General features: G+C 35.1%; 1 protein-coding gene across 1 annotated transcript in view; it reads right to left on the minus strand.

Moving 5' to 3' along the window:
* Window positions 1–1,411: 1,411 nt before the first annotated feature.
* The window catches only part of THSD7A (thrombospondin type 1 domain containing 7A), a 297,034-nt gene continuing 278,302 nt past the window's right edge, over window positions 1,412–20,143 (minus strand). The window contains exons 23-31 of the mRNA XM_080578905.1: window positions 19,751–19,868; window positions 18,397–18,542; window positions 17,668–17,842; window positions 15,756–15,929; window positions 14,678–14,773; window positions 10,859–10,941; window positions 10,319–10,529; window positions 6,876–6,963; window positions 1,412–5,300 (exon numbers count right to left, since the gene is read on the minus strand). Coding sequence (XP_080435031.1) covers window positions 5,216–5,300; window positions 6,876–6,963; window positions 10,319–10,529; window positions 10,859–10,941; window positions 14,678–14,773; window positions 15,756–15,929; window positions 17,668–17,842; window positions 18,397–18,542; window positions 19,751–19,868 — 1,176 coding nt within the window. The 3' untranslated portion in view covers window positions 1,412–5,215. The remainder of the gene's footprint in view (window positions 5,301–6,875; window positions 6,964–10,318; window positions 10,530–10,858; window positions 10,942–14,677; window positions 14,774–15,755; window positions 15,930–17,667; window positions 17,843–18,396; window positions 18,543–19,750; window positions 19,869–20,143) is intronic.

Here is a 20,143-nt window from a genome sequence, read left to right on the forward strand (position 1 = left end):
CCCAGTGCAAAGGTGCCTGGCAGCAGAGAACACAAGGACAAAACCTAAGAACACAAGACATCTGCCAAGGTGTGCCTCGCAGTAAGCCTCTGAACTTTTTAGATCAAACCAGGACTTAGGCAGGATGCCAGTTTTTGCAAGCATGGAGGGGATTTTTCAGTAGCATGTCACCAGAGACCAACACTCTCCATGGCCAGTGGCACTGCCCAAATGAGGGTAAGCAAAATAACTCACCTGCTCCTTCTGCTGAAATATAAGCAGTCAAGCAGAAAGAAAGACTTTCCCCAAGTCCATCTTCCCCCACTCCAAAAATTCAAATTGTTCATTCATCTGCCTGATCACTAGCTGCTATTTGGATACACGTTCAGCTTTGGTGTGCCTAAGAAAACAACCAGAAAATGCAGAAATATCCTTTTACATAGCCAAATTGTGATTAGTGATGCCAAACAGATCCTGAATGGCTGCTTACGCCCATTACTGTTTCAGCGGGACAATTTTTTTGACTCATTTCTGTTGATCTTTACATTACCAGAAGGCTAAATTATGCACAGTGCTTATCTAAGCATTCTGCCTTAGATATTTATTCATCTTCTTTCATTATGCTTGTATTGGAAAATCATATTCTATTTTTTAAGTAAAGAAACATCCCGTCTGTAAAGTCTGTAAATGCTAGCCTATAAGCCATTACTTTCAAAGTCTTGCAACCAATTGCCAAAATCCTACTACAAGTTTTCTTTACTGAATGTGAAGAACTTATGATCTTCTTAGCATACAATAGGTAATTCTCTTCCATAGAGCTGAAATGGGAATTTTACTTTTGGTCTTCCAAGTATATTTTTTAATTGTTTGTAGAATTCTGCCTGTACTGAATTGAACAGCTTAAAATTTTCATTTATTAAATTGCAGGTGGAAAGACAAATCTAATGCTTCTGTTATTTTACTGTAGATTCCAGCAAAAGAAAATAACGTAGATAGTAGGAACTTTTGAAAATTCTGAAATGCCTCTAAAATCAGAGTTGTGTACTCTCAAAGTTGGGTTGAAACTTGTTAAGGGATAGCATGGAAGAGTTACTGGGGAGGTAATTAATAAAATTGGACTGAAGTCCATGAACTGGTATGTAAATATATACTATTGATTTATTGGATATACATATATCGATCAAGTAAATATGCATTGTAAACTTTTATGCAAACAAGGACTGCAGGAATGGGCTTTGATCGTATATCAGAAAGTATTTTTCTTTCTTTTTTAAGACAAATACTATTTTAAAAAAAGTACTTTACCAACTTCTTTCAAAAAAATAAGACTATTTAAAAGGTGGTCATATTTTAAGGACCAGTCTTTTATTGTTGCTCTATCCCAGAACAGTATACTTCATCCATTAAAAAAAAAAAAAAAAAAGACATGAAATGATTTTGAGTTTATATTTATTGTCAGCAATACATCAGTTATGTAAAAATAACCCAGATGAAAATGTAAGACTTGTTACATTTTCATGTCATCTGTATTAACTGAATAAAGCTTAGTGACAATATACACAAATTTGCAGTTGTTGTACGTAAACATTTTGTGCTTTAAAAAAGAAATGTACATAATTTAAAAAATAAAAATGCATTACACAATTTACAAATTAACATTAACAAAAAAAAAAGGTAAACATTCCTCAGACAGCTGCCTCCTTGTTCTACAAAATAAATATTCAAGTAAATTAAGTTAGGCAAAATAAACTCTTAACTTTGGGTGAGCACAATTTACATAAAGGTAAAAAGACAGATTTCCATTTAATTCAAGGTATATTTTACAGTGATTTATACACAGAGTTTTTAAATTGGTCTCTTCCGATTGTAATACTGGAAAACAAACTTTATTACATTTTGGCAGGAGGAAGGGAGCTTCAAAATGGATACTTTATACTAAATATAAACAAGCTTGTGCAGTTGCACCAAAGCTTCAAAAAGGAACTGCTCCAGGACTCAAAGCAGACACAGCATTCTAGAAACTACAGGTTTAAAAAGGAAAATACAAACCACCACATCAACAGGAAAATGTCTACTTTGCTATTTTCTGAATGGTTTATTTGATCACTGGAAACGTTACTTTCACAAACTAACAATCTACAGTAGTGGCTGCTTTAGGCACTGGATTTGTAGAAGCACTCTGATTTTTAAAGCAAAATGCTTTTCATTCTATACTGATAACTCACCTATTATTTATTTCTGTGTCAGTGCTAAAGGGCTTAGTCACCTTTGCAACTTTTAGCTTTACATACAATTTCAGCCATATTTATAGCCTAATATTTTTTTTCTTGATAAAGAGGGAAGCCATTCTGGCTTCAAATTTCTGTGCACTTTGTTTGTAAAAAATAAAAATAAAAAATGCACTCTAGATTTTAAATGCAGCACTAGTATGATGCAGATGTGCATCAGCAAAATTAGCTGTCCAGATATAAAATGTAATGCAGACTAAAATACTTGCATGGATTGCAAAGGCCAAACATTTAAATAAACTCCTATCCCTTTCTTCATTTTTAAGTACTATTTAGGGAGAAACAGGAGATGGTATGCCTTTAGCTTCATGTTATTAACTTCTTAGATTTTGGGCATAGAAATCTTCAAGGTAAAAACTAGGCAACAGCTTCTGCTAAGACCAGCCCATATAATACTAAAGCTGTCTTGTTGCCAGTGAAAGAACCTGTTCCCTCAATTCCCTATTAGTCCAATACCATTTGACAACACAGAATCGGACTTTTAAAGTACAGAAATCATGATTAAGCTTTGTGTTTCCACATTTTTACCATTCTTTACCATTCAAACTTTACAACTTTTTCATCTTATTTTTTGCACATCTGATAAAATAGGAATCAAATAGTTTTTTCTTGTCTTCTTGTCTCCTACTCAGGAATGCTGAAATAATCAAATACATATAGATTTGTTTTTCTTTTTTCTTTCCTATGGATCTTTACAGAGAAATGTAAGACTGAAGCCCCCAGTTCTGCAACACATATGTGAACGAACCACTGCTGAGGTAGGGGGCCATGGCACTTCACCAACTGTGGATCAAGGTGTAAAATGAGAAAATAAACGTACAAAAGATTGTTATTGTCATTCCTCTCTGCTTATTATTCCCATTCAGGGAAGTACTTATGCAGTGGCAGTAAGATCATTTTCCTTTTACAGTAACACCACACTGGTAATGTAAGTTAGCTAAGTTAAAGTAGGGCCATAATTTTTCTTGGACATTGCACAAAATTAACATTGGTTCCAATAATTATTCTATATGGAGTAAAAGTAGGCAATTTTAAAGAATGATGTTATCTATTGATGTCAATGAGAGTTGTCATTGATTTCAGTGAATCTGGGCCAAAGTTTGCAAATCTAGTTTTATTCAGTGTGCAAAGACTGGTGCTTCTTGAGTAAATAGTGCGATGAGTAGGCAGAAATGGTTTAGGTTATAAAAAAGACCTGAGAACCTAATACTGAGCTTTACATAACAATTATTTTTGACAGGTTGCCTGATAAAATTTTGTAATTGTATTGCTTAATAGTGGCACAGTCACTTATATGTTTGCTTCAGGCTACACACAGAAGCCATTTTATGAGAATAACCCTTCTCAGGTCATGAATCACATCTGTAACAGGCATGTAGATACAGTGGCAAGTCAATAAGCTTCATGTCAGAAGCATAACACTGAAATGCCATAAGCATGGGAGAGGTTAACAGTGAGCTTTTATACTGCCGGAGTTTTAAAAAAAGTTATGACTATTAAAATGGCAAAACTACTATCTTACTGTTTACTTGCCGGTACACTCAAGAGTTTAACTGAATAATTAAAAGAGTCTATCCAATTATCCTAATTAGAAAAGACAAAAAAGGGCTCTGAGTATTGCACTGTCAGCAACAGTGAAAATGCTCTCATTAGTGAAAGAAAAAAAGCAAAACTTTTTCCTTTTAGTTGAACAAACAATCAGAATACCGTTTTAGACAGTAAGTATGTCACTCAAGATTAGAGGGCAACTGCTTTTCTTTTTCTTTTCTTTTTTTTTTTTTTCTAACAAAGTTAACAAATATAAAAAATCTAGTCATAAACAGCCTTCAAAGTACAATTAGAAACCAGCAGGACAATCTATACTTGTATAGGTAGATGGGGCAAGAAACTAGACACTTGTATTACTGCCATGATATAGACTACAAATGGCCGCTGTGACGAGACATGGTGTATGCAGTACACGTCTTTAGCCGATTCCATCCAGTCGCAGTCCAAACTGAATGCTACTCTCTTCAGGATTCAAGACCAGTCTACTTGACACTCCTTGCACAAGATACATCATCATCCTTTCTGAAAAGAGGCAGTTTCTATGGCAATACTAGTTAAGTGCATATCATGCTGCACTAATATAGTGCAAAAAATTGCCTTACACGTAGCAAAAAAGATGCAGGCAACAGTTTGAGTTAGAGAAAGTAGAAACGTATTGTAACATTTACATTTGGTATTATATTTTTCCAGGCAGCAACTGCTAGAAAATACTGAATCTGAGAATGCCTCCTTTCTGGATGTATACATGAGGCCTTTATACTTTGGAGTGATAACAGGACAGAATTTTGCAAGTGAGTCTTTGCCCTCTGAAATGCAGGTTAACACAAGTTATCATCAACTGCCAAACTGTTGAACTTGCTCGTGGGTTAGTCTCAGTTAAAAGTTAATTTTATACTAAGCACTAAAATGCTCTTTAACAAGTATATAATCTGGTAGAGTAATACATATGGTTCAACTGAGTATATATGTTATGCTTGAATATAAAGAGTCATAGACAGCTTCGTACAAACTCTTCATGCGTACTGATTATACTTGGTTAATGTTGCAGGGGCTTTCAACTGTTAATACAATGTCAGCTACAGTATTCTGGAGACAGAAGTGGTGCTTATAGCTTGTAAGACTGAGGAAAGACCACAAAAATCTCCAGCTGCAGTGTCTACTAATGTGATTCTGCCAGATTTCTCAGTGCTGATGGTCTAAAGTAAAGCAATAATACCTTGAATATCCATAGGCATTATGAAATCCATCTGTCTCTACCTGTGGTGCAGTTACCAAAAAAAAAAAAAAAAAAAGAATTCAAAACACTTAATCCACTCCATAGAAAATCCCTGTGGCTTTGGATACCTTCTGATTCCAATCCAATAATTAAGACTCCATTTGTCACCATGAGAAGTTATATTTTACATATCTGCATCTCCATCATAAGCCAAGGTTAAAGGTTTCAGTCGGTTGTTCTGCCTTCTCTGGGGCTTCTTTGGCTTTTTGCTGAAACAATAAGATAATTTGTAAATAGAACAAGAAACTGACGACATAGAAATGATGGATTTCATTCTTCAATGAAAGATGACTGTGTCATTTTAAGATAATGCATTTGGTTGTTCATTTGTAAAAGCTACATACCTAAAACCTTCACTTGGATCAGCAATTATCTCTTTATCAACTCAAAGCAACACCTAATTCAAAGCTCAGTTGTCCGGAAACAGGCTGTTAGGGTGCTCACATGACTTTGATGAAATCCTTGGCACATAATCGTGCAAGATCAGAAAGTTTTCAGAAAAGCCCAGAGCAATATTTGTTCATGTATCAAAGCAGCAATCAGGTTCTTATAAATTATGTGACTCAAATCTTAAGTTCTCTTGACATATCAAGGGTTTCCACATTAAAGTTCCATCTTGTAATTAGTTTTATGTCATTATACTTTCTAGAGTGACTAAAGGTAATTCTAGATTTTAAAATCTTAAGTCTCAAATAGCAGGGATATGGTTTTCAGCCGTAATCCCTCCCTGTCTAGCCTTGAATTTGATTTTAACCCAGCAGTATTTCCAATACATTTGCCATAGTTTTAAAAAGACACCAAGCCAAAGAAAAATGTGTAATATATGCATTTTATCTTCAGTTAGATTATGTGAGCTTTATTTCTTGCCTTGTTTAGATGATACTATAAGCATTTCTTTAAATCAGGCCTCTGCATTCTCATTGTTTTCCAAAAAGCTTATCTCAGCTATATCAATCAGACTACCCAAATCGAAATCTTTGTTCCCAAAACAGGGGGGTTGCAGTGGCCTCATTCTGACAAATTTGCAGTGGAGCTGCAGGCTAATGGATTTTCTTTCCCTCAGAAAATAAAATATTTTCTTCCTTACTTACAGATAAGTGAGATTTGGGGGAACATTTACTAAAAAAAATAAATCCAGAAGTCCCCCAAATGCTGCCTATGCAGTACAGCCAAGAGCCTGATGTCTAAGACCACACTTCCCTCACCTTCTACCTTCATGGTCATTTGAATCAGAAATTCCAAACAGGATCAAAAAACTTCAGGGAGAGCATTCTCAAAAATTACTTGCTTTTGCAAAAAAAAATCTTCACTTGCTCAGCCAATAAGATTTTCAACAGAATATGATTTCATGTATGAAAAACACGAGAAAATTTCCAGCCTTATTTTGGTTGTATATCTCTATATCCTGTCAAATATCAAATCAGACTTGCCTGGTTATTAAATTTCCTTCTTGCTATTTCTCTCTGCACTTTGTGATACAGCTACAATGAAATTATCATGGACACAGTACAGTCATTCTTAACAGATAAACCAAGCAAAAATAAGCTATACACTGAGATATGACATATTTGCAAGAAGTTCTCCTGACCTCAAGACAGTCTGTCAGTTTATCCATCATCTGGGCTACAACCAGAGCCCATGAACCTCAGCTTGGACAAAAGAATATGGAAATTTAAACATCGCAGTTCACAGAAGTCCCTGCAGTTTCTACAGCTGCATATATATAAATGCTTACATTATGGTCTGTGTGGGACTGCTTGTTTGTAAATAATTAAAGAACTCACCAGGCTAGATAGATCATAGAAACAATAAAGATGAGTAAAACAAATGCACCAGCAGCTACACCATAAACCCAGGTCTTCAGCCTCCCATCTAAAAGGAATGAATGTTAGTCAGTAGTGTTTGAGTTAGTCTTGTTGAATTATTAGTTCTGATATGCTACAGAATTACTTTTATAATCCAAAATAAATGTCTTCACAAGCAATTATAGCTTAATACTATTAAACAACTGAGCAATAGCTTCTCTGTGCGCTTCTGTTCTGCTTTTCAGCTGAAGTCTGGAAAATCCAAATGGAGCTGAGATGTGGGGCAGAGGCAGCATGGCAGCAAGTGGGAGCCACAAGGAACCCAGTCCCTGGGCCCACTGGCAATTCCTTCAGCAGGATGGCAAGGTAGCGTGTCAGCCTAGGGATCATTTATACTTTTAACAACACCTTCCATTCTACCTCTGGAAATACAATTTGTCTGCTACTTTAATTCTTGTAGCTATTTAATTTTCCATTTTAAAATATGTTTAACACTTGTTTGACCTCATCAAAACCTTAGCTGCACATACACAATTTTCACTACAGCAGAAAGTAATACTTTTTCAATTTCTTCCTATACCAAAGGCAAGTCTTGTTGTTATTAAACAACTTCCCCTCACAGAACAAGCCAAACATTACCAAAAAGGACAACCCATGCTCAGAAATAGAGCAACAGTCTGTTTCTAAGAAGGACTGTACTTATGCGCAGCCTGTGCAGTTTGTATTTTGGACATGATGACCCTGCAGGCTGAGGTATACATCCCACTCTCCTGTTTGCCTTGATCCTAGATGCTTATCCTTGGAAATCTAAGGGAAGAATGGTGTGACTTTGTCTGTCCTTTTTTTTTTTTTTTCTTTTCTGAACCCCAAACGAGCAACCCAAGGTTAGAGCATGTTGTTTGACTCCCTGCTTTTATATGACTAATTGTACACACTGCTAAACTGCTTTTTGAAAACATTCTTTTACATGGGACTTGCTAGCCTTATTGCACTGCCTTGAAAATTCTGTTAAAAGCTGAAGTATTTCATTTGCAAGGGGCAAAATCATTATTTCATGAAGCCATGTGTATATTTGAAATATCACAGTAAGCAAACACAGCTAATTTTTTTCTGACCACTTACTGCTTCCTGATACCTCTGTAAAACCAAAAAAGGCATAACCAATGCAGCTGATGCTTCTGCAACTTAATAAGAACAAAAGTCATGAAGACTGGCTTTGTTCAGATTCACAGTATTCATCAGCATTCATTCAGTATTCACCTCTATTGCTGTGCAGTTAATTTCAGGCTTTCTGTTCTCTAACAATGCAAATTCTAACAGTCATGAACAACTTGGTCAAGACTAATATAAAAACATTTTAGCTTCATTATACTAATCAACCTAATAACATTATAATTGATGGTAACTCATATAATGGAAATAACGGATCCATTAAAGATGGATTGAACAATAGATTTGACCTGATATATCCAATGATATGATAGTAGGAATAAGGGAAATTTAGACTTCAATACTTCTAAACAGGTAATTTTCTTCCCTCCTTGGTTTATTTCCATTGGTAAATGTAATTGTTTGTTTTAAAATAGTATTATCTCATTGAAAGAAGACTGGCATTATCTTGTGTATAGATTTATTTAATTTTGTCAAAACAGGGAACTCTGTTAATGAGGTCATTCACATTATGCAAGCACATGCATCGAACCCAGGCACTCTCAATTCCCCCGGGATGGATTATTTCTAAGTATATGAGGGAATGGGTGTCTCAAACTCATCTGCTTTGGGTAATATATCAGCACAGACATCCCCACGGATAGTCTAAATACCCTCCTTTCTGGAACTGCAATATAATTTGTTGAAGAGTGTGAAAGACTTTAAAACTATTTAAGACTATTCTAAACCTAGATTTAGTAACTGCAAGAAGAGGAATAATCACAGTAGAGTAAACCTTTTCACAGTTAAACCTTTTCAAAACCTTTTCATAGTTACCTAATCCTGGAATGAAAACAATCAAGTATAAATCTTGTCTGAAGTGCCAAATGTTTACTGTCTTACACATTTGCTCATACCTTCCCTGGAGGAGTTAGTTCTACTTAGTACTGTTGTTTATATCTGAGCTGAGCTATGTCTCCTTCCTAACTCAAACCAGGAATTACTGGAAATTTGGTGAGGTTTCATGAAATCCATCAACCATTCCTTGTTCCAAAAAACATGCGTGAGGTGACATGAGCATCCTCGTTCTATGCAGTTGAAGGCGGCTATCTGACATTTGCTTATTGTCAGCACTCCTACTGCTACAGTCCACCCTATGGCATTTTTAGGTGGAGTTAGCTAGAGTGAATAAAAAAATAACATATTTGGCAAGATGTTACTTTTTTAAAGGAGGGCCAGAAAAGTTCAGTTTTCTTTTTTATTGTGGATTAAAGTATTAACTAATTGGAGTAAAGACCATTTTATCGCAGGTATCAAATATAGTATCACAGTACAAAAAGCAGTCAATACTACTAGGACTAATGGGACCTAACTGAAGTATTTCTAACACAAACATGATTTAATCTGCTTATTATAAGTATTGCTGCAGTTCTCTAGTTGCAGCATTTTAGGGATTATGCATGTAAAGATGCTGTTTTCAATCTTCAGAATTCAAACATTCATAAAAGTTTTAGTAAGAAATAAATACTAAGACAAGCATGGAAGAATATTTAGCTCTATGTAATTTATATTTTATGAAAGTTTTATTTATATCAATGTTAGTATCAGAAAATATTTACTGAAATTTGATTACATGATGGACTTTATCAAGCATTTTTAATGGGATAACTGTCAATATATTTCTTATCACTCAGGTGCTTGCTCAGCTCTAAAGAACATGGTCAATCATATGAGCGAATGTTGCCTATAGTGATTTAGAGCATGTCTATGCTAAATATCAAGATTATGGCCAGGTTTCATCTAACATGAATTACTTTAGATATGGATATGTAAGAAAAGAATTACCATATCTATACCGATTGTTTCCCTGCAATTCATGCCATGACAGCAAACTTCAAGCAGCCCTTATCCTCTACAGATTTCAGTGCCACCTCACTCCTTTTTCAACAGCATTATTATGATAATCTAATATCCTGGCTTGCACCTTTGAAATCAACACCCTTCTAATTTCAAATAGATTCTGTGAATTTTAAGTAGCAGGGATTAAAAGAAATCTTCTGTAATACAAGATGTGATTAAATATATTGATAGGGTAGCAGAGAAGGGTAGGGATTTACTTATGCCTCTTCCTCTGTTTTCAGTCAAGGCAGATGCCCGTCTTCTTAAATGAACATTTAAGGATTTTTGTTTTCTTCCTTGGCACCACAAAAATGTAAATGCCAGGCCCTGCAGCAGTAGTTAAACATTATGAACTGCTCATTGCGTGACTTCACCTGGCCCAAAAGGCTGTAGAAACCAGGTCCTTCCTCGTCCTGACTGGTTACTGGAGGGCTGGGTAGGGTTCACAGCTCGACTGGTTTTCACATCTCCCTTTTTGTCCTCCATGGTGGGGATCACCACCACCGGGATGAGAGTGCACTGTTCGAGTGTGCCATCAGAGGACATTACTTCAGTGTATCCATCTTCACAACTGCACGTTCTAGTCTGTAGGGAACAAGTGTTTTACACTGTGTAGCAGAAGAACACAGTTTCCTGTGAGCTATAAGGCATAACAACACAGATGACTGGAAGAGAAGACTGTTTTGATGACTGTTAGCCCGGAGAGTACGTCTTATATTTTTATGCAGGATTGTACCAAATAAACAGAGATTGTTCAACATTTAATTGAAAGGTAGAAAATGGTCTTAGGTTGATTTTAACAAATAATGATTAGCAGAATCTCTGAAAATGCTTTTTATTGGCACAATCTTTAAAATGCAGGGTGTGTGAAGCCCTCATGGGGGTGTTTAATGCTCCAATGCAGTAGCACATACCTCACTGCAGTAAGCGTGGGGTTGACTGCACGGTGGGTTACATGACCTGTCAGCATCTGGTTGGCGCATCACTAAACAGCCCCCTGTAGGACAGAAAATCATATTTTGACATGGTAACACCTCTCCACTGATGAAATTACTGTTGTCATTATTTGCTACAGTATGTCATGGATTACCATTTTATTACTAATTTGAATTTAAGAGTCCTACTCTTAATCCTGGGTGAAATATTTTATTGGTAGAGTAAGGATATAGCATATTTATTTCCATTCATGTGCATTTTAGAAAACTAATATTTGGCAAGCGAACCTTTTTTGTTCCCTTTGTTCCTTTGCTGTTGCTCAAAAAAAGTTTAAATGTTTTGTGCTCGGGGAAACATTTTTGTTTCCTTGGTCCCTCCTTAAAACTATCATATTAAAACTGTGCCGCAATGAAAGCATATTTTTTATTTATATCTTTGCCTGTCAAACTGAAAACAAACTGCTCATCCAGTTTATGAATGGATACCTGTTTTCTGATGCTCCTCATTAGTCACTTCTACACATGCTATAGCTTTGCCTCTTATGAAGCCATGCTAGTCTAAGAGAGCTTTTTCAGAAGGAAAGAACACACACTGAATGCTATGGTACGGATATAGCTGTTTGCAGACTTTCCTTTTTATACTGTTCTAGTTCTCATAGCTACATCTTTATGTACAGTGCAGTTATTGTTATGGACCAACGCACACAATCAGGCTTTCACTATCATTTCAGCCAGAATGACTTAAAAATGTTTAGAATCACTTTGAATGTACCTGGGTTTCCTTCTATCTTTCAGAAGAGGAATATGTATTACATACTTCAACATTTATACTGCAATGGGACAATTTATTCTGCATCTCCCTAATTAATTGCCTTTTTATACTGGTGTGATATGATAATGAAATCCTGATAGCTGAGGTAGGTCACGACCATAGCAGATGCAGTTAGATGTGGTTACATAGACCCAAGTGTTAACAGGATGGCTGATGAAGAACAAAGTAAACTGCTGGTTGACATAAGTTTTTCCCACACCCAGAAAGGAAAATTGTACATCCTAGCATACAAATCACATGCCTGTGAGCATCTATGTAATAAAATATCAGTCATCCAAGCAAGCTGAAGAAGGAAAGAGTTGCTTCATCGCCCATGGGAAACAACACCTTCAAGTAAAAAAGAACTATTCAGCACAGTAATATTATACAAGAAAATAATTAAAGACATTAAAATACCAGCATAATAATAATGTCTAAATTAAAATACACTCTTAAAGCCAGTTGCACAGCAAAAAGGCAGTAAAGAAACAGTCATCTAAGTAAAGCGTTGATTCTAGATCAAAATAAGTAACTTCTAAGTCAATCGTGTATGTGTACTTGTTAGTTTGATCTCTTAAATATTTTCAAAAAAAAATAAAAAATGTGTATTTACAACCTGCTTCACAATTATATACTTAATTCAGAGAAGTTCTCACAGAACATCATACCTAAGTGCTTTGTTTGAAAACAATCAGGAACATATGAGAAATATAGTTTGGCATTGTATGGGAACAGGTGATCACAGTTTCTGGAATTTTCCACTTGTCTTCATTTCAAATCAGAAAGGTACCATAGCTTTAAAACCATATAGGAAAAAAAAAATGTAAAGAGGAATACTATATAGAACCTCGATTAGTCTGCCTAGGAGGTCCTGTGAGGATTTAGAAAGGTTCTCAGATCCTTTTTCCCATCTATGTAGTTATGGCAGGTTTTTGTTCCTGTTGTTAACACAATAAACTATGAAGTATGTTTCGAAGTAGAGGATCTTCCCATCTTTTTCTTTTCTGTTTCTCTCTGAACATTTTTTCTGAAAACAGATGGTCAAGTTATGTATAGTATCCTGCTAAGGTCCCACCAACTGCAGGAAGCAAGAATATGAACTAGTACTTTTTCTTAATAATGTTTAGCTTATTTTATTACTCAGTCTTATAGTCTTCCCACCTTTTTCATGTAATATTACAGTCCTCCTCTGGGGTGAACATATTCTCAAATATTTCATAACTATGCCTTGGGCCATTTAATTAAATTAATAAGGTAAGACTTTGGACTGAGCAGGTTAACTTACTCCCATGACCAGCCATTCTCTTCTCAGTTTTAATCTGTTACAATCTGTCTTTCTGATAGTTTGTTATATGCTCTGTAATTTCATCTCTTCCAAACTGACCACTATTAACGCACAGGATAGTTCATCAAATATTTCTCTGATATTCTAAATAAACTAAATCTACTACTTTTCCTTAGTAAATAGGCAATTTCCAAATCCTTGTTAGTCTGATATAATGTTCCTTTGGTAACCAAGGATAATGTTTTATTATTATTATTGTTATTATATTTCCCATTTTTCACATATGTCCATGTTTTATAAATGCCAGGTTATCATTTTTATTAAAAAAACTTTGAAGAATAAGAAAATCTTTAAATCAGAAAATAATGATGAGGTTACATTAAATACTGCTAAACTCATGGAACTTACAGTACAAAAGAATCTGTTCCACTTACCCATTTATTTATGCTTATATAGGAGAGAATCATGAAAAATCTGCCAGCAACACAAATTCATACACTTGTCTTTCCTGGAATTTATCAGGTGGCTGTATTCAGTCACATGAGAACAAACTATTATTTATATGTGACTGACTGTGATTTATAAATATATTCTGCTTTTTAATATCTCAGAACCATAATCTCCAAGGTGCTATTTATTCTGAAGTTCTGTAGGACATTTAATAGATAATATCACATATTAATCTCAATAAAAAATCTGACTTAAAGTTTAACTTACCATATAAGCATCATAGCTAAGCAGGAAGCAATTAAGGTACATAAATAATGCCCTGTTGCATTCAGTGCGAAGATAATGCATTTTAGTATTTTTACAGCACAAGGTGACACTTGCAAAAGAGACTTTGGGTTATCAAGTATTATTTCAACACCTTGTAAAAATAATACAAAGACTTTATTTCTAGTGACAAAACAGATTTTAGCAGTTAATTTCATCATTAAGAAGTATGGTATTGGCAGTCCATCAATTAGAGCTCACCCTCTTTGACTGACCTGACAATAGCTGGAATCGAGGATGTACTTACCCTGGTTGATATCAAAGCTATTTAAATAACAAATGCATAACTCTCATGAAATAAATCCCTAATTCTGACAAATAAATTCATATAAGTAACGTGTATGAAGATTTTATTGAATTCAGAGACCTCAGTCATTCTTTATTCATGGTGTTTTGTACTTTGGCTTGTATCAGAAGTAACTACATCTAACAGCTGTCTATGGAACTATCCTGCTAAACATTTATGTCTCTAATGTAAAGCAATAAATTTATATCAACATATTTATTAAAATGTTATTTTGTAATTGTAAGGAGGTATATATGCTTGATATTATCAAGCTTTCTGTCTCTCTCTGCATTTGTATACGCGTTGTACTTTAATACATAAAAGTTCTGCTTGTTGTAGGTCTTGAAATGTGAAACCCTAAATTTAGAAGCATATAAATGACTTGTAAAAACATACAATATAAAATATTCCAGGTCCAATATAGAAGATAATATTTGTATTTACTTTTACCATTACATGCTGTATAATTCTGGAAGAGAACTGACATCTTTAGTATGCAAAAATATAACGATTCAACAATAGCACATTGATTTATATATCAAGAATGAGTGTTTTTAGCAGATTCTTCTTCCATTCATTGGAAACAAAAGTGTTATCCGCTTGTTTTCTAGGGTTTTGTGTGTATATAAAATTAATAGTTACCTGTGACGTTTAATCCATCTGATCTTTGGCACCACACAGTTCGAGAAGATCCCTTCCATGGGCTAGCCATCCATTTGTATTCATAGCACTGGCCATCTACAAAGAGAACATCTACTTTTCAAGAAATTTGGTGATAAGGTTTTAGGCTACCACTGGCCACACTCATCAGTAGACCAAATGTGTTAAATTTAATGCTTTTTATGAGGACCTTCCCTCACCCAGAAACTTAGAAAGGTCACTGTACACATGGAGGTCTGCACATACTGGATACATAACCTGATAGAGCAGACATCTTCTGGACACTAACTATAACATACATTATACTGTATGTGGAGTAAACCCAATTCAGTTAATGGGCAAAACAGACATTTCCAACAACCTTGTAATGGTTGTGGCCCATCTGTTGTGCAAAAGCTATTTAGGAGTCAGGTTTCTTTCCTGGTAAAGCTGAGCATCAGTCACTGCTCCAGTGAATGGTAAAGTAGGCTGGGCTGTATCTGCCTTCATATCTTTGCTCTACTGTACACCTCTCATATAGTCTGGGATAAAACATGAAGTCTTAAATTTTTCTGTACCTGAGCTCGCTTATAAAATTCTTTTTTGCTCTATCTGTCTAGCATCTGAATGGACAGGAAATGACTTTTCTTAGATACTTTGTCCAGAACCAGCACTATGATGGATACTTTCTAAAGTCATTGTCATGTGATTAACAAAAATTCAAAGGGTAAACAGAATTCTAAATTTGGTTATGCATCAAAACTTAAAAGACCTTTTTTTATTAGGAAGTTATCAAGAAGACAAGGCAATTATTATTTTTTTCTCCAAATCATACAAAGGTATTTCATTATTAAAAAAGGATCAAAAATTCTCAAAAAAACTGTGGTTAAAGTGGAAACATCTGATAGTTAACATGTTTTTCTCTTTGGAAAACAAAAAAAATGAGTGCATTTCTCTGTCTGTCAAAACCCATATTTTCCTAATTTTGATAACCTCAGCAGAAAGAAAACAAACTTGTTGTAGCTCTGTATTTTTTTTCTTACAGGAAGGGTGATGCTCTTATGTGTGTTTTGGTGCTTACCATTGCATGGCCTTGTTTCCAAAGCCTGTTCCGGGCAGAGATGTTGATTCTCTAAATCCTGAATGATCACTGCTCGAGATCGGACTTGTATCCCTCCAAAGCCGAGATCCTCACCATTAACACAGGTTAGCTGACAAAGGCTCCATTCTGACCACTCTCTCAAATAACAGTCTCCTGTCAAGCAGTAATTTTATAAGAAGGTGAAAGGTCACCAATATGTGAGGAGTTTTTGGCAATGAGTATGTCTTAGAAAAAAAAAAAAAGACCAAAACCTCAAATCCTTTTCTTAATTTTCCCACTTTAGTTGCTTTCATTCCTATTTTTAAAAATGACTCATACAAAAAGGAAAAGGGAAAGTAATTAAAATGTCTATTCTGCCTATTCCATGCTAGGATAAGAGAGATGCAGAATGTTATAGCATAAAACCGAAAAATAAAATTCTACTGGTGAAATAAATTAGTGAGTTTGGCTAAAGAACATTTAAAGAAGATCTTAGGAAGAACATAAAGAGACCATTTTGTTAAAACTGCAGTATAAAATGGAACTAGACTGTACACAGACTCATAAATAAACCTCTTAGTTCTCATTATTTCAGTGAAAGAGCTATTAAAAATTCATGCTACCTTGCATTACACTGATGACAGATACAATCAGTACTGTGTTGACCAGATGCCTGATTAATGAAGGTATTTTATTTGCTAACATTAGGAAAGCATGTGAGGAAATGAATAATTGAAGAACTGATGTATACATAATAGGAAAGCAAGTAGTGATTTTTGGAAACATTAGTTGGAACATATCATTAGCACATCCCCACAGGGCAGTTATCCTTACTGGCTAAATGTGAGATTGTTGAAGAACAGGTTACTGCTCAGCAAAATTTAAAATCAAGCAGTAAGCAACAGTTTTATATATATATATATATATATATATATTTGACTAACAACAAAGCATAACAACACGGTTTTTACTTTTCCAATCTTTATTTAAAAGGTAGAAATATGTGAAAATCATGCAGTTGGAATGCTGTGTATAGTCTAGATGAAAGATTCTATGTAGTGTATGAAGCTTCTCCATTTTTGATTACTTTCTATTTGAAAATGAATCTGAAATTAACTGGAAAAATGTTCTGAGAAAGAAGAGTTGCAAAAGGACAAGAATGTAGTACTGGGACAGAATGTTAGCTACATTAAAACTGAAGGAGTTAATCACTACTTCCGAAGACACATCACTAATGACTCTGCTGAAGAGACATATACTTAAAATTCTACAAGTAAGCATTTGAAATGAACTGGAAGAGCTTTACTAGAAATTAAATAGTGCTATAGGCTCTTAAACCTTCTCAGTAGGAGGGTCATCTACAACAGCTCCTTTGGATTCAGTCGACATGCAGTAATAGTGCATGTCAGGTCTGCAAAGTTTAAGTGCTAGAAACACTCAGATTTTCTCAGAGATCAAAATATTACTTTCATTTGGAACAGCCCCTTTAAACAAAAAAATAAGACTCCGTAGCTTAATTTCTGTAGACACCCGTGAAACACATTGTGTTCTTCGCAACCATTAAAAGTGTTAATAAAGCTGTTACGTGGTCTTATAGGCTTAAAGCAAATACTTAGCTGTATATCAGCATTCTTTCTTCTAGGGTTTTATTTCAAAATATTATTGTGAAAAAAATACATTCATATTAGTTACAAACTGTGGCTGAGATGCATTTTATATTATTTAAAAACTGATATTTAAAAAAATTGATATATTGCCTTTAAACCATAACTCTGTTGGTCATTTGATGGATTAGTCAAATCAGTAAAGCACATGAAAAAGATTTTATTGCCTGTTGCTCATTGAGGCACCAATAACAGTAAGGGTACCAGCCAATCTTGAAACGCAACATTTATTTGAATAGCTTTCTTACCTGGACAAGGAACAGTGCAGGTTTCCTCAAGCACCATTTTCTTATTACCATCTATAATAGGCTCTATGTCTCCGCAGAATTCCTCATCTACTACTTTGCCCACATCTTCAGTGGATCCATCAAAAACCACACAGGAAATGTTCCTCGCTCGTGTCCCCTCTCCACACTGAGCATCCTGTGGAAGGAGGTACATGGATGCTGGACAGAGGAAAGTGCCAAAAGACTAAAACTGATCTATGTGTCATTGCCTCCTATTATTTTTTTTGCCTAACTACATATTCATTTGAGTAGGAAAAAGAAATAAGACATTGTTCTTTACATTTGCAACTAAAAAAATAATCTGCTGCTACCACTGTTATTTAAAGTACTGAGCTAGCTTATGCTTTTAAATTGAAACCACAATAGTATCTCAAGTGGAGATTTCTTCTAGTATGAGGCTTTTTCACTAAGGATGCCTATGTATTTCCACAGATATTCTTTTACAATATAAGGATTTTGATTACTAGTAAAAATGCTGTGCAGGTACCAAAGTTTACCTTTATACTTTGAATATCTGTAGGCATTGTTATATCTGTTGACAAATATGAACTCTAAGAATAAACCTTCACCTTTTGTATAAGAGATATGGAAGCAAATTGGTTACACTGCTTTTAAGCAGATATCCAAGCCTGTCACAAATGAGCCTAGTTATATAAGCTTCATAACTTCAAAGTCCCCTATGGCTTTTACCTCTACTTTGCATGCAGACCATTGACCATATTGCCATCGGTAACAAGGTTTTACTGGACAGGGTTTGAATTGCTCCATCTGAGAAGGACAAGGCCTCCCATCACCCTGAAATGGTTGATTTATGGTCCTTCTTCTGATCATTTTTCCTGTAAATGAGAAACAGCAATATAAATAACAACAAAATGGTTAGACTGATTTGTTCTTCAGGATGGTTCTGTGTTGGCGAAAAGAAATAAAATATAATAGGCTACATCAGCAGGGTTAAGTAAACTTTGTCCCCTGCTGCCCCAAAGAAGCGTTTCCTCATGCCTGCCTGCCTCTGTAAGCACTTTCTCCAGTCCACTGCTGGTGCTTTCCTTGCCAGGGTTTCTGTTTCCTTTCCTGCCTTTCTTAGCTCTTCCTGCAGTCTGGATATTTTTCTCCCTGGTGATGCTCAGTTGCTCCCCAGAAAACGAACTGCTATGACAGTCCCATTCAGTAACATCACTTCCTTTTCTAAGGAATATAGCATAGAATAAGAGAACAAAATATAACAGCTATTGCCATTTTCTTATCTATATTTGTACTTCAAGCTCTTCCATGAAGACCGTTTTACTCTGAGCCTAGTAGCTGAAATGGCATTCCATACACTGCTAACCATCCAATAAGGATAGTGACATATTCCAGATCTAGAACAAAGAAGTTTCACAGCAGAGCTTTCTCCGTCCTATTTCAGCAGTATGTATATCTTAGTTGCCTAGCACAACAGTACTTCTAAGTCTTAATTCTGATACATATCAGTACAAATAAGTAACAAGACTCCTCCATGACTAGAATAGTATACATGCTCTAAACTGAAAAACTTGCATATTGATCAGCAACATTTGGGAAAAATCAAATTAATGTGATCACAGTGAAAGCAACTCTCTCTCCCTTGCTTCTTGTTCTGTGTTTAAATATATGATATTTTGTGGTTCTTAAAGTTATTGATTTTAATCACTATGTATTTCTAGAAGTTTCGTTGTTCTAAAATCACCACTAATTAAATTCAAGAGGAAATCCTCCACCCCACCCTCCCACTCCCCAAGAAATAAAAATATTCACATCAATGTTTCTTTTGGTCTCAATATATCATTCATCATATCTCACTTTATTCCTCGAGTCAGAAACTACTGAAGGCCAAATTCTCATTCTCCTGAGTATGGTCTCATCAAAATAATATTTCCATGAATAAGGTTGATTTAGATCCCTGTCATTCACCCTAACTACCTACATTTTCTAGTTCTGCATAAAGAGATATTATTTTACTTAAAACAAACAAACAAACAAACAAAAGCTGTTTTGTTTTTGAAATATTCCAAGACTACATACAGACCTGTAAGGCCACATGTCTGAGAGCACTCAGACCAAGATGACCAGTCAGAGAGCTGGCAGTTCACAGGACATTCCACCACACAAGATATATTCATTTGCCATGTCTTCTCCAAACCAAGCTAAAAGAAAATATTCAATGGTCAGCATGTAACATCCAGTCTGTGTCAACAGTGCAGTGCGTATGCATTTGGACAGGGTGAATCTGAAGCAAATAAGCTTTAAGCAAACATGAATTCATTACTAAATAAAAAGTAAAGCAATTAGGACTTTTAGAATCTCATTTCATAGAATCATCTAGGTGGGAAAAGATCTTTAAGATCATTAAGTCCAACCATCAACCTGACTGAACGAGTCCCATCATTAAACCATGTCCCTTAGTGCCATGTTCACACGT

The sequence above is a fragment of the Anser brachyrhynchus genome, assembly GCF_964034855.1.
Source record: "Anser brachyrhynchus genome assembly, chromosome: 2".
NCBI classification, from domain to species: Eukaryota; Metazoa; Chordata; class Aves; order Anseriformes; family Anatidae; genus Anser; species Anser brachyrhynchus.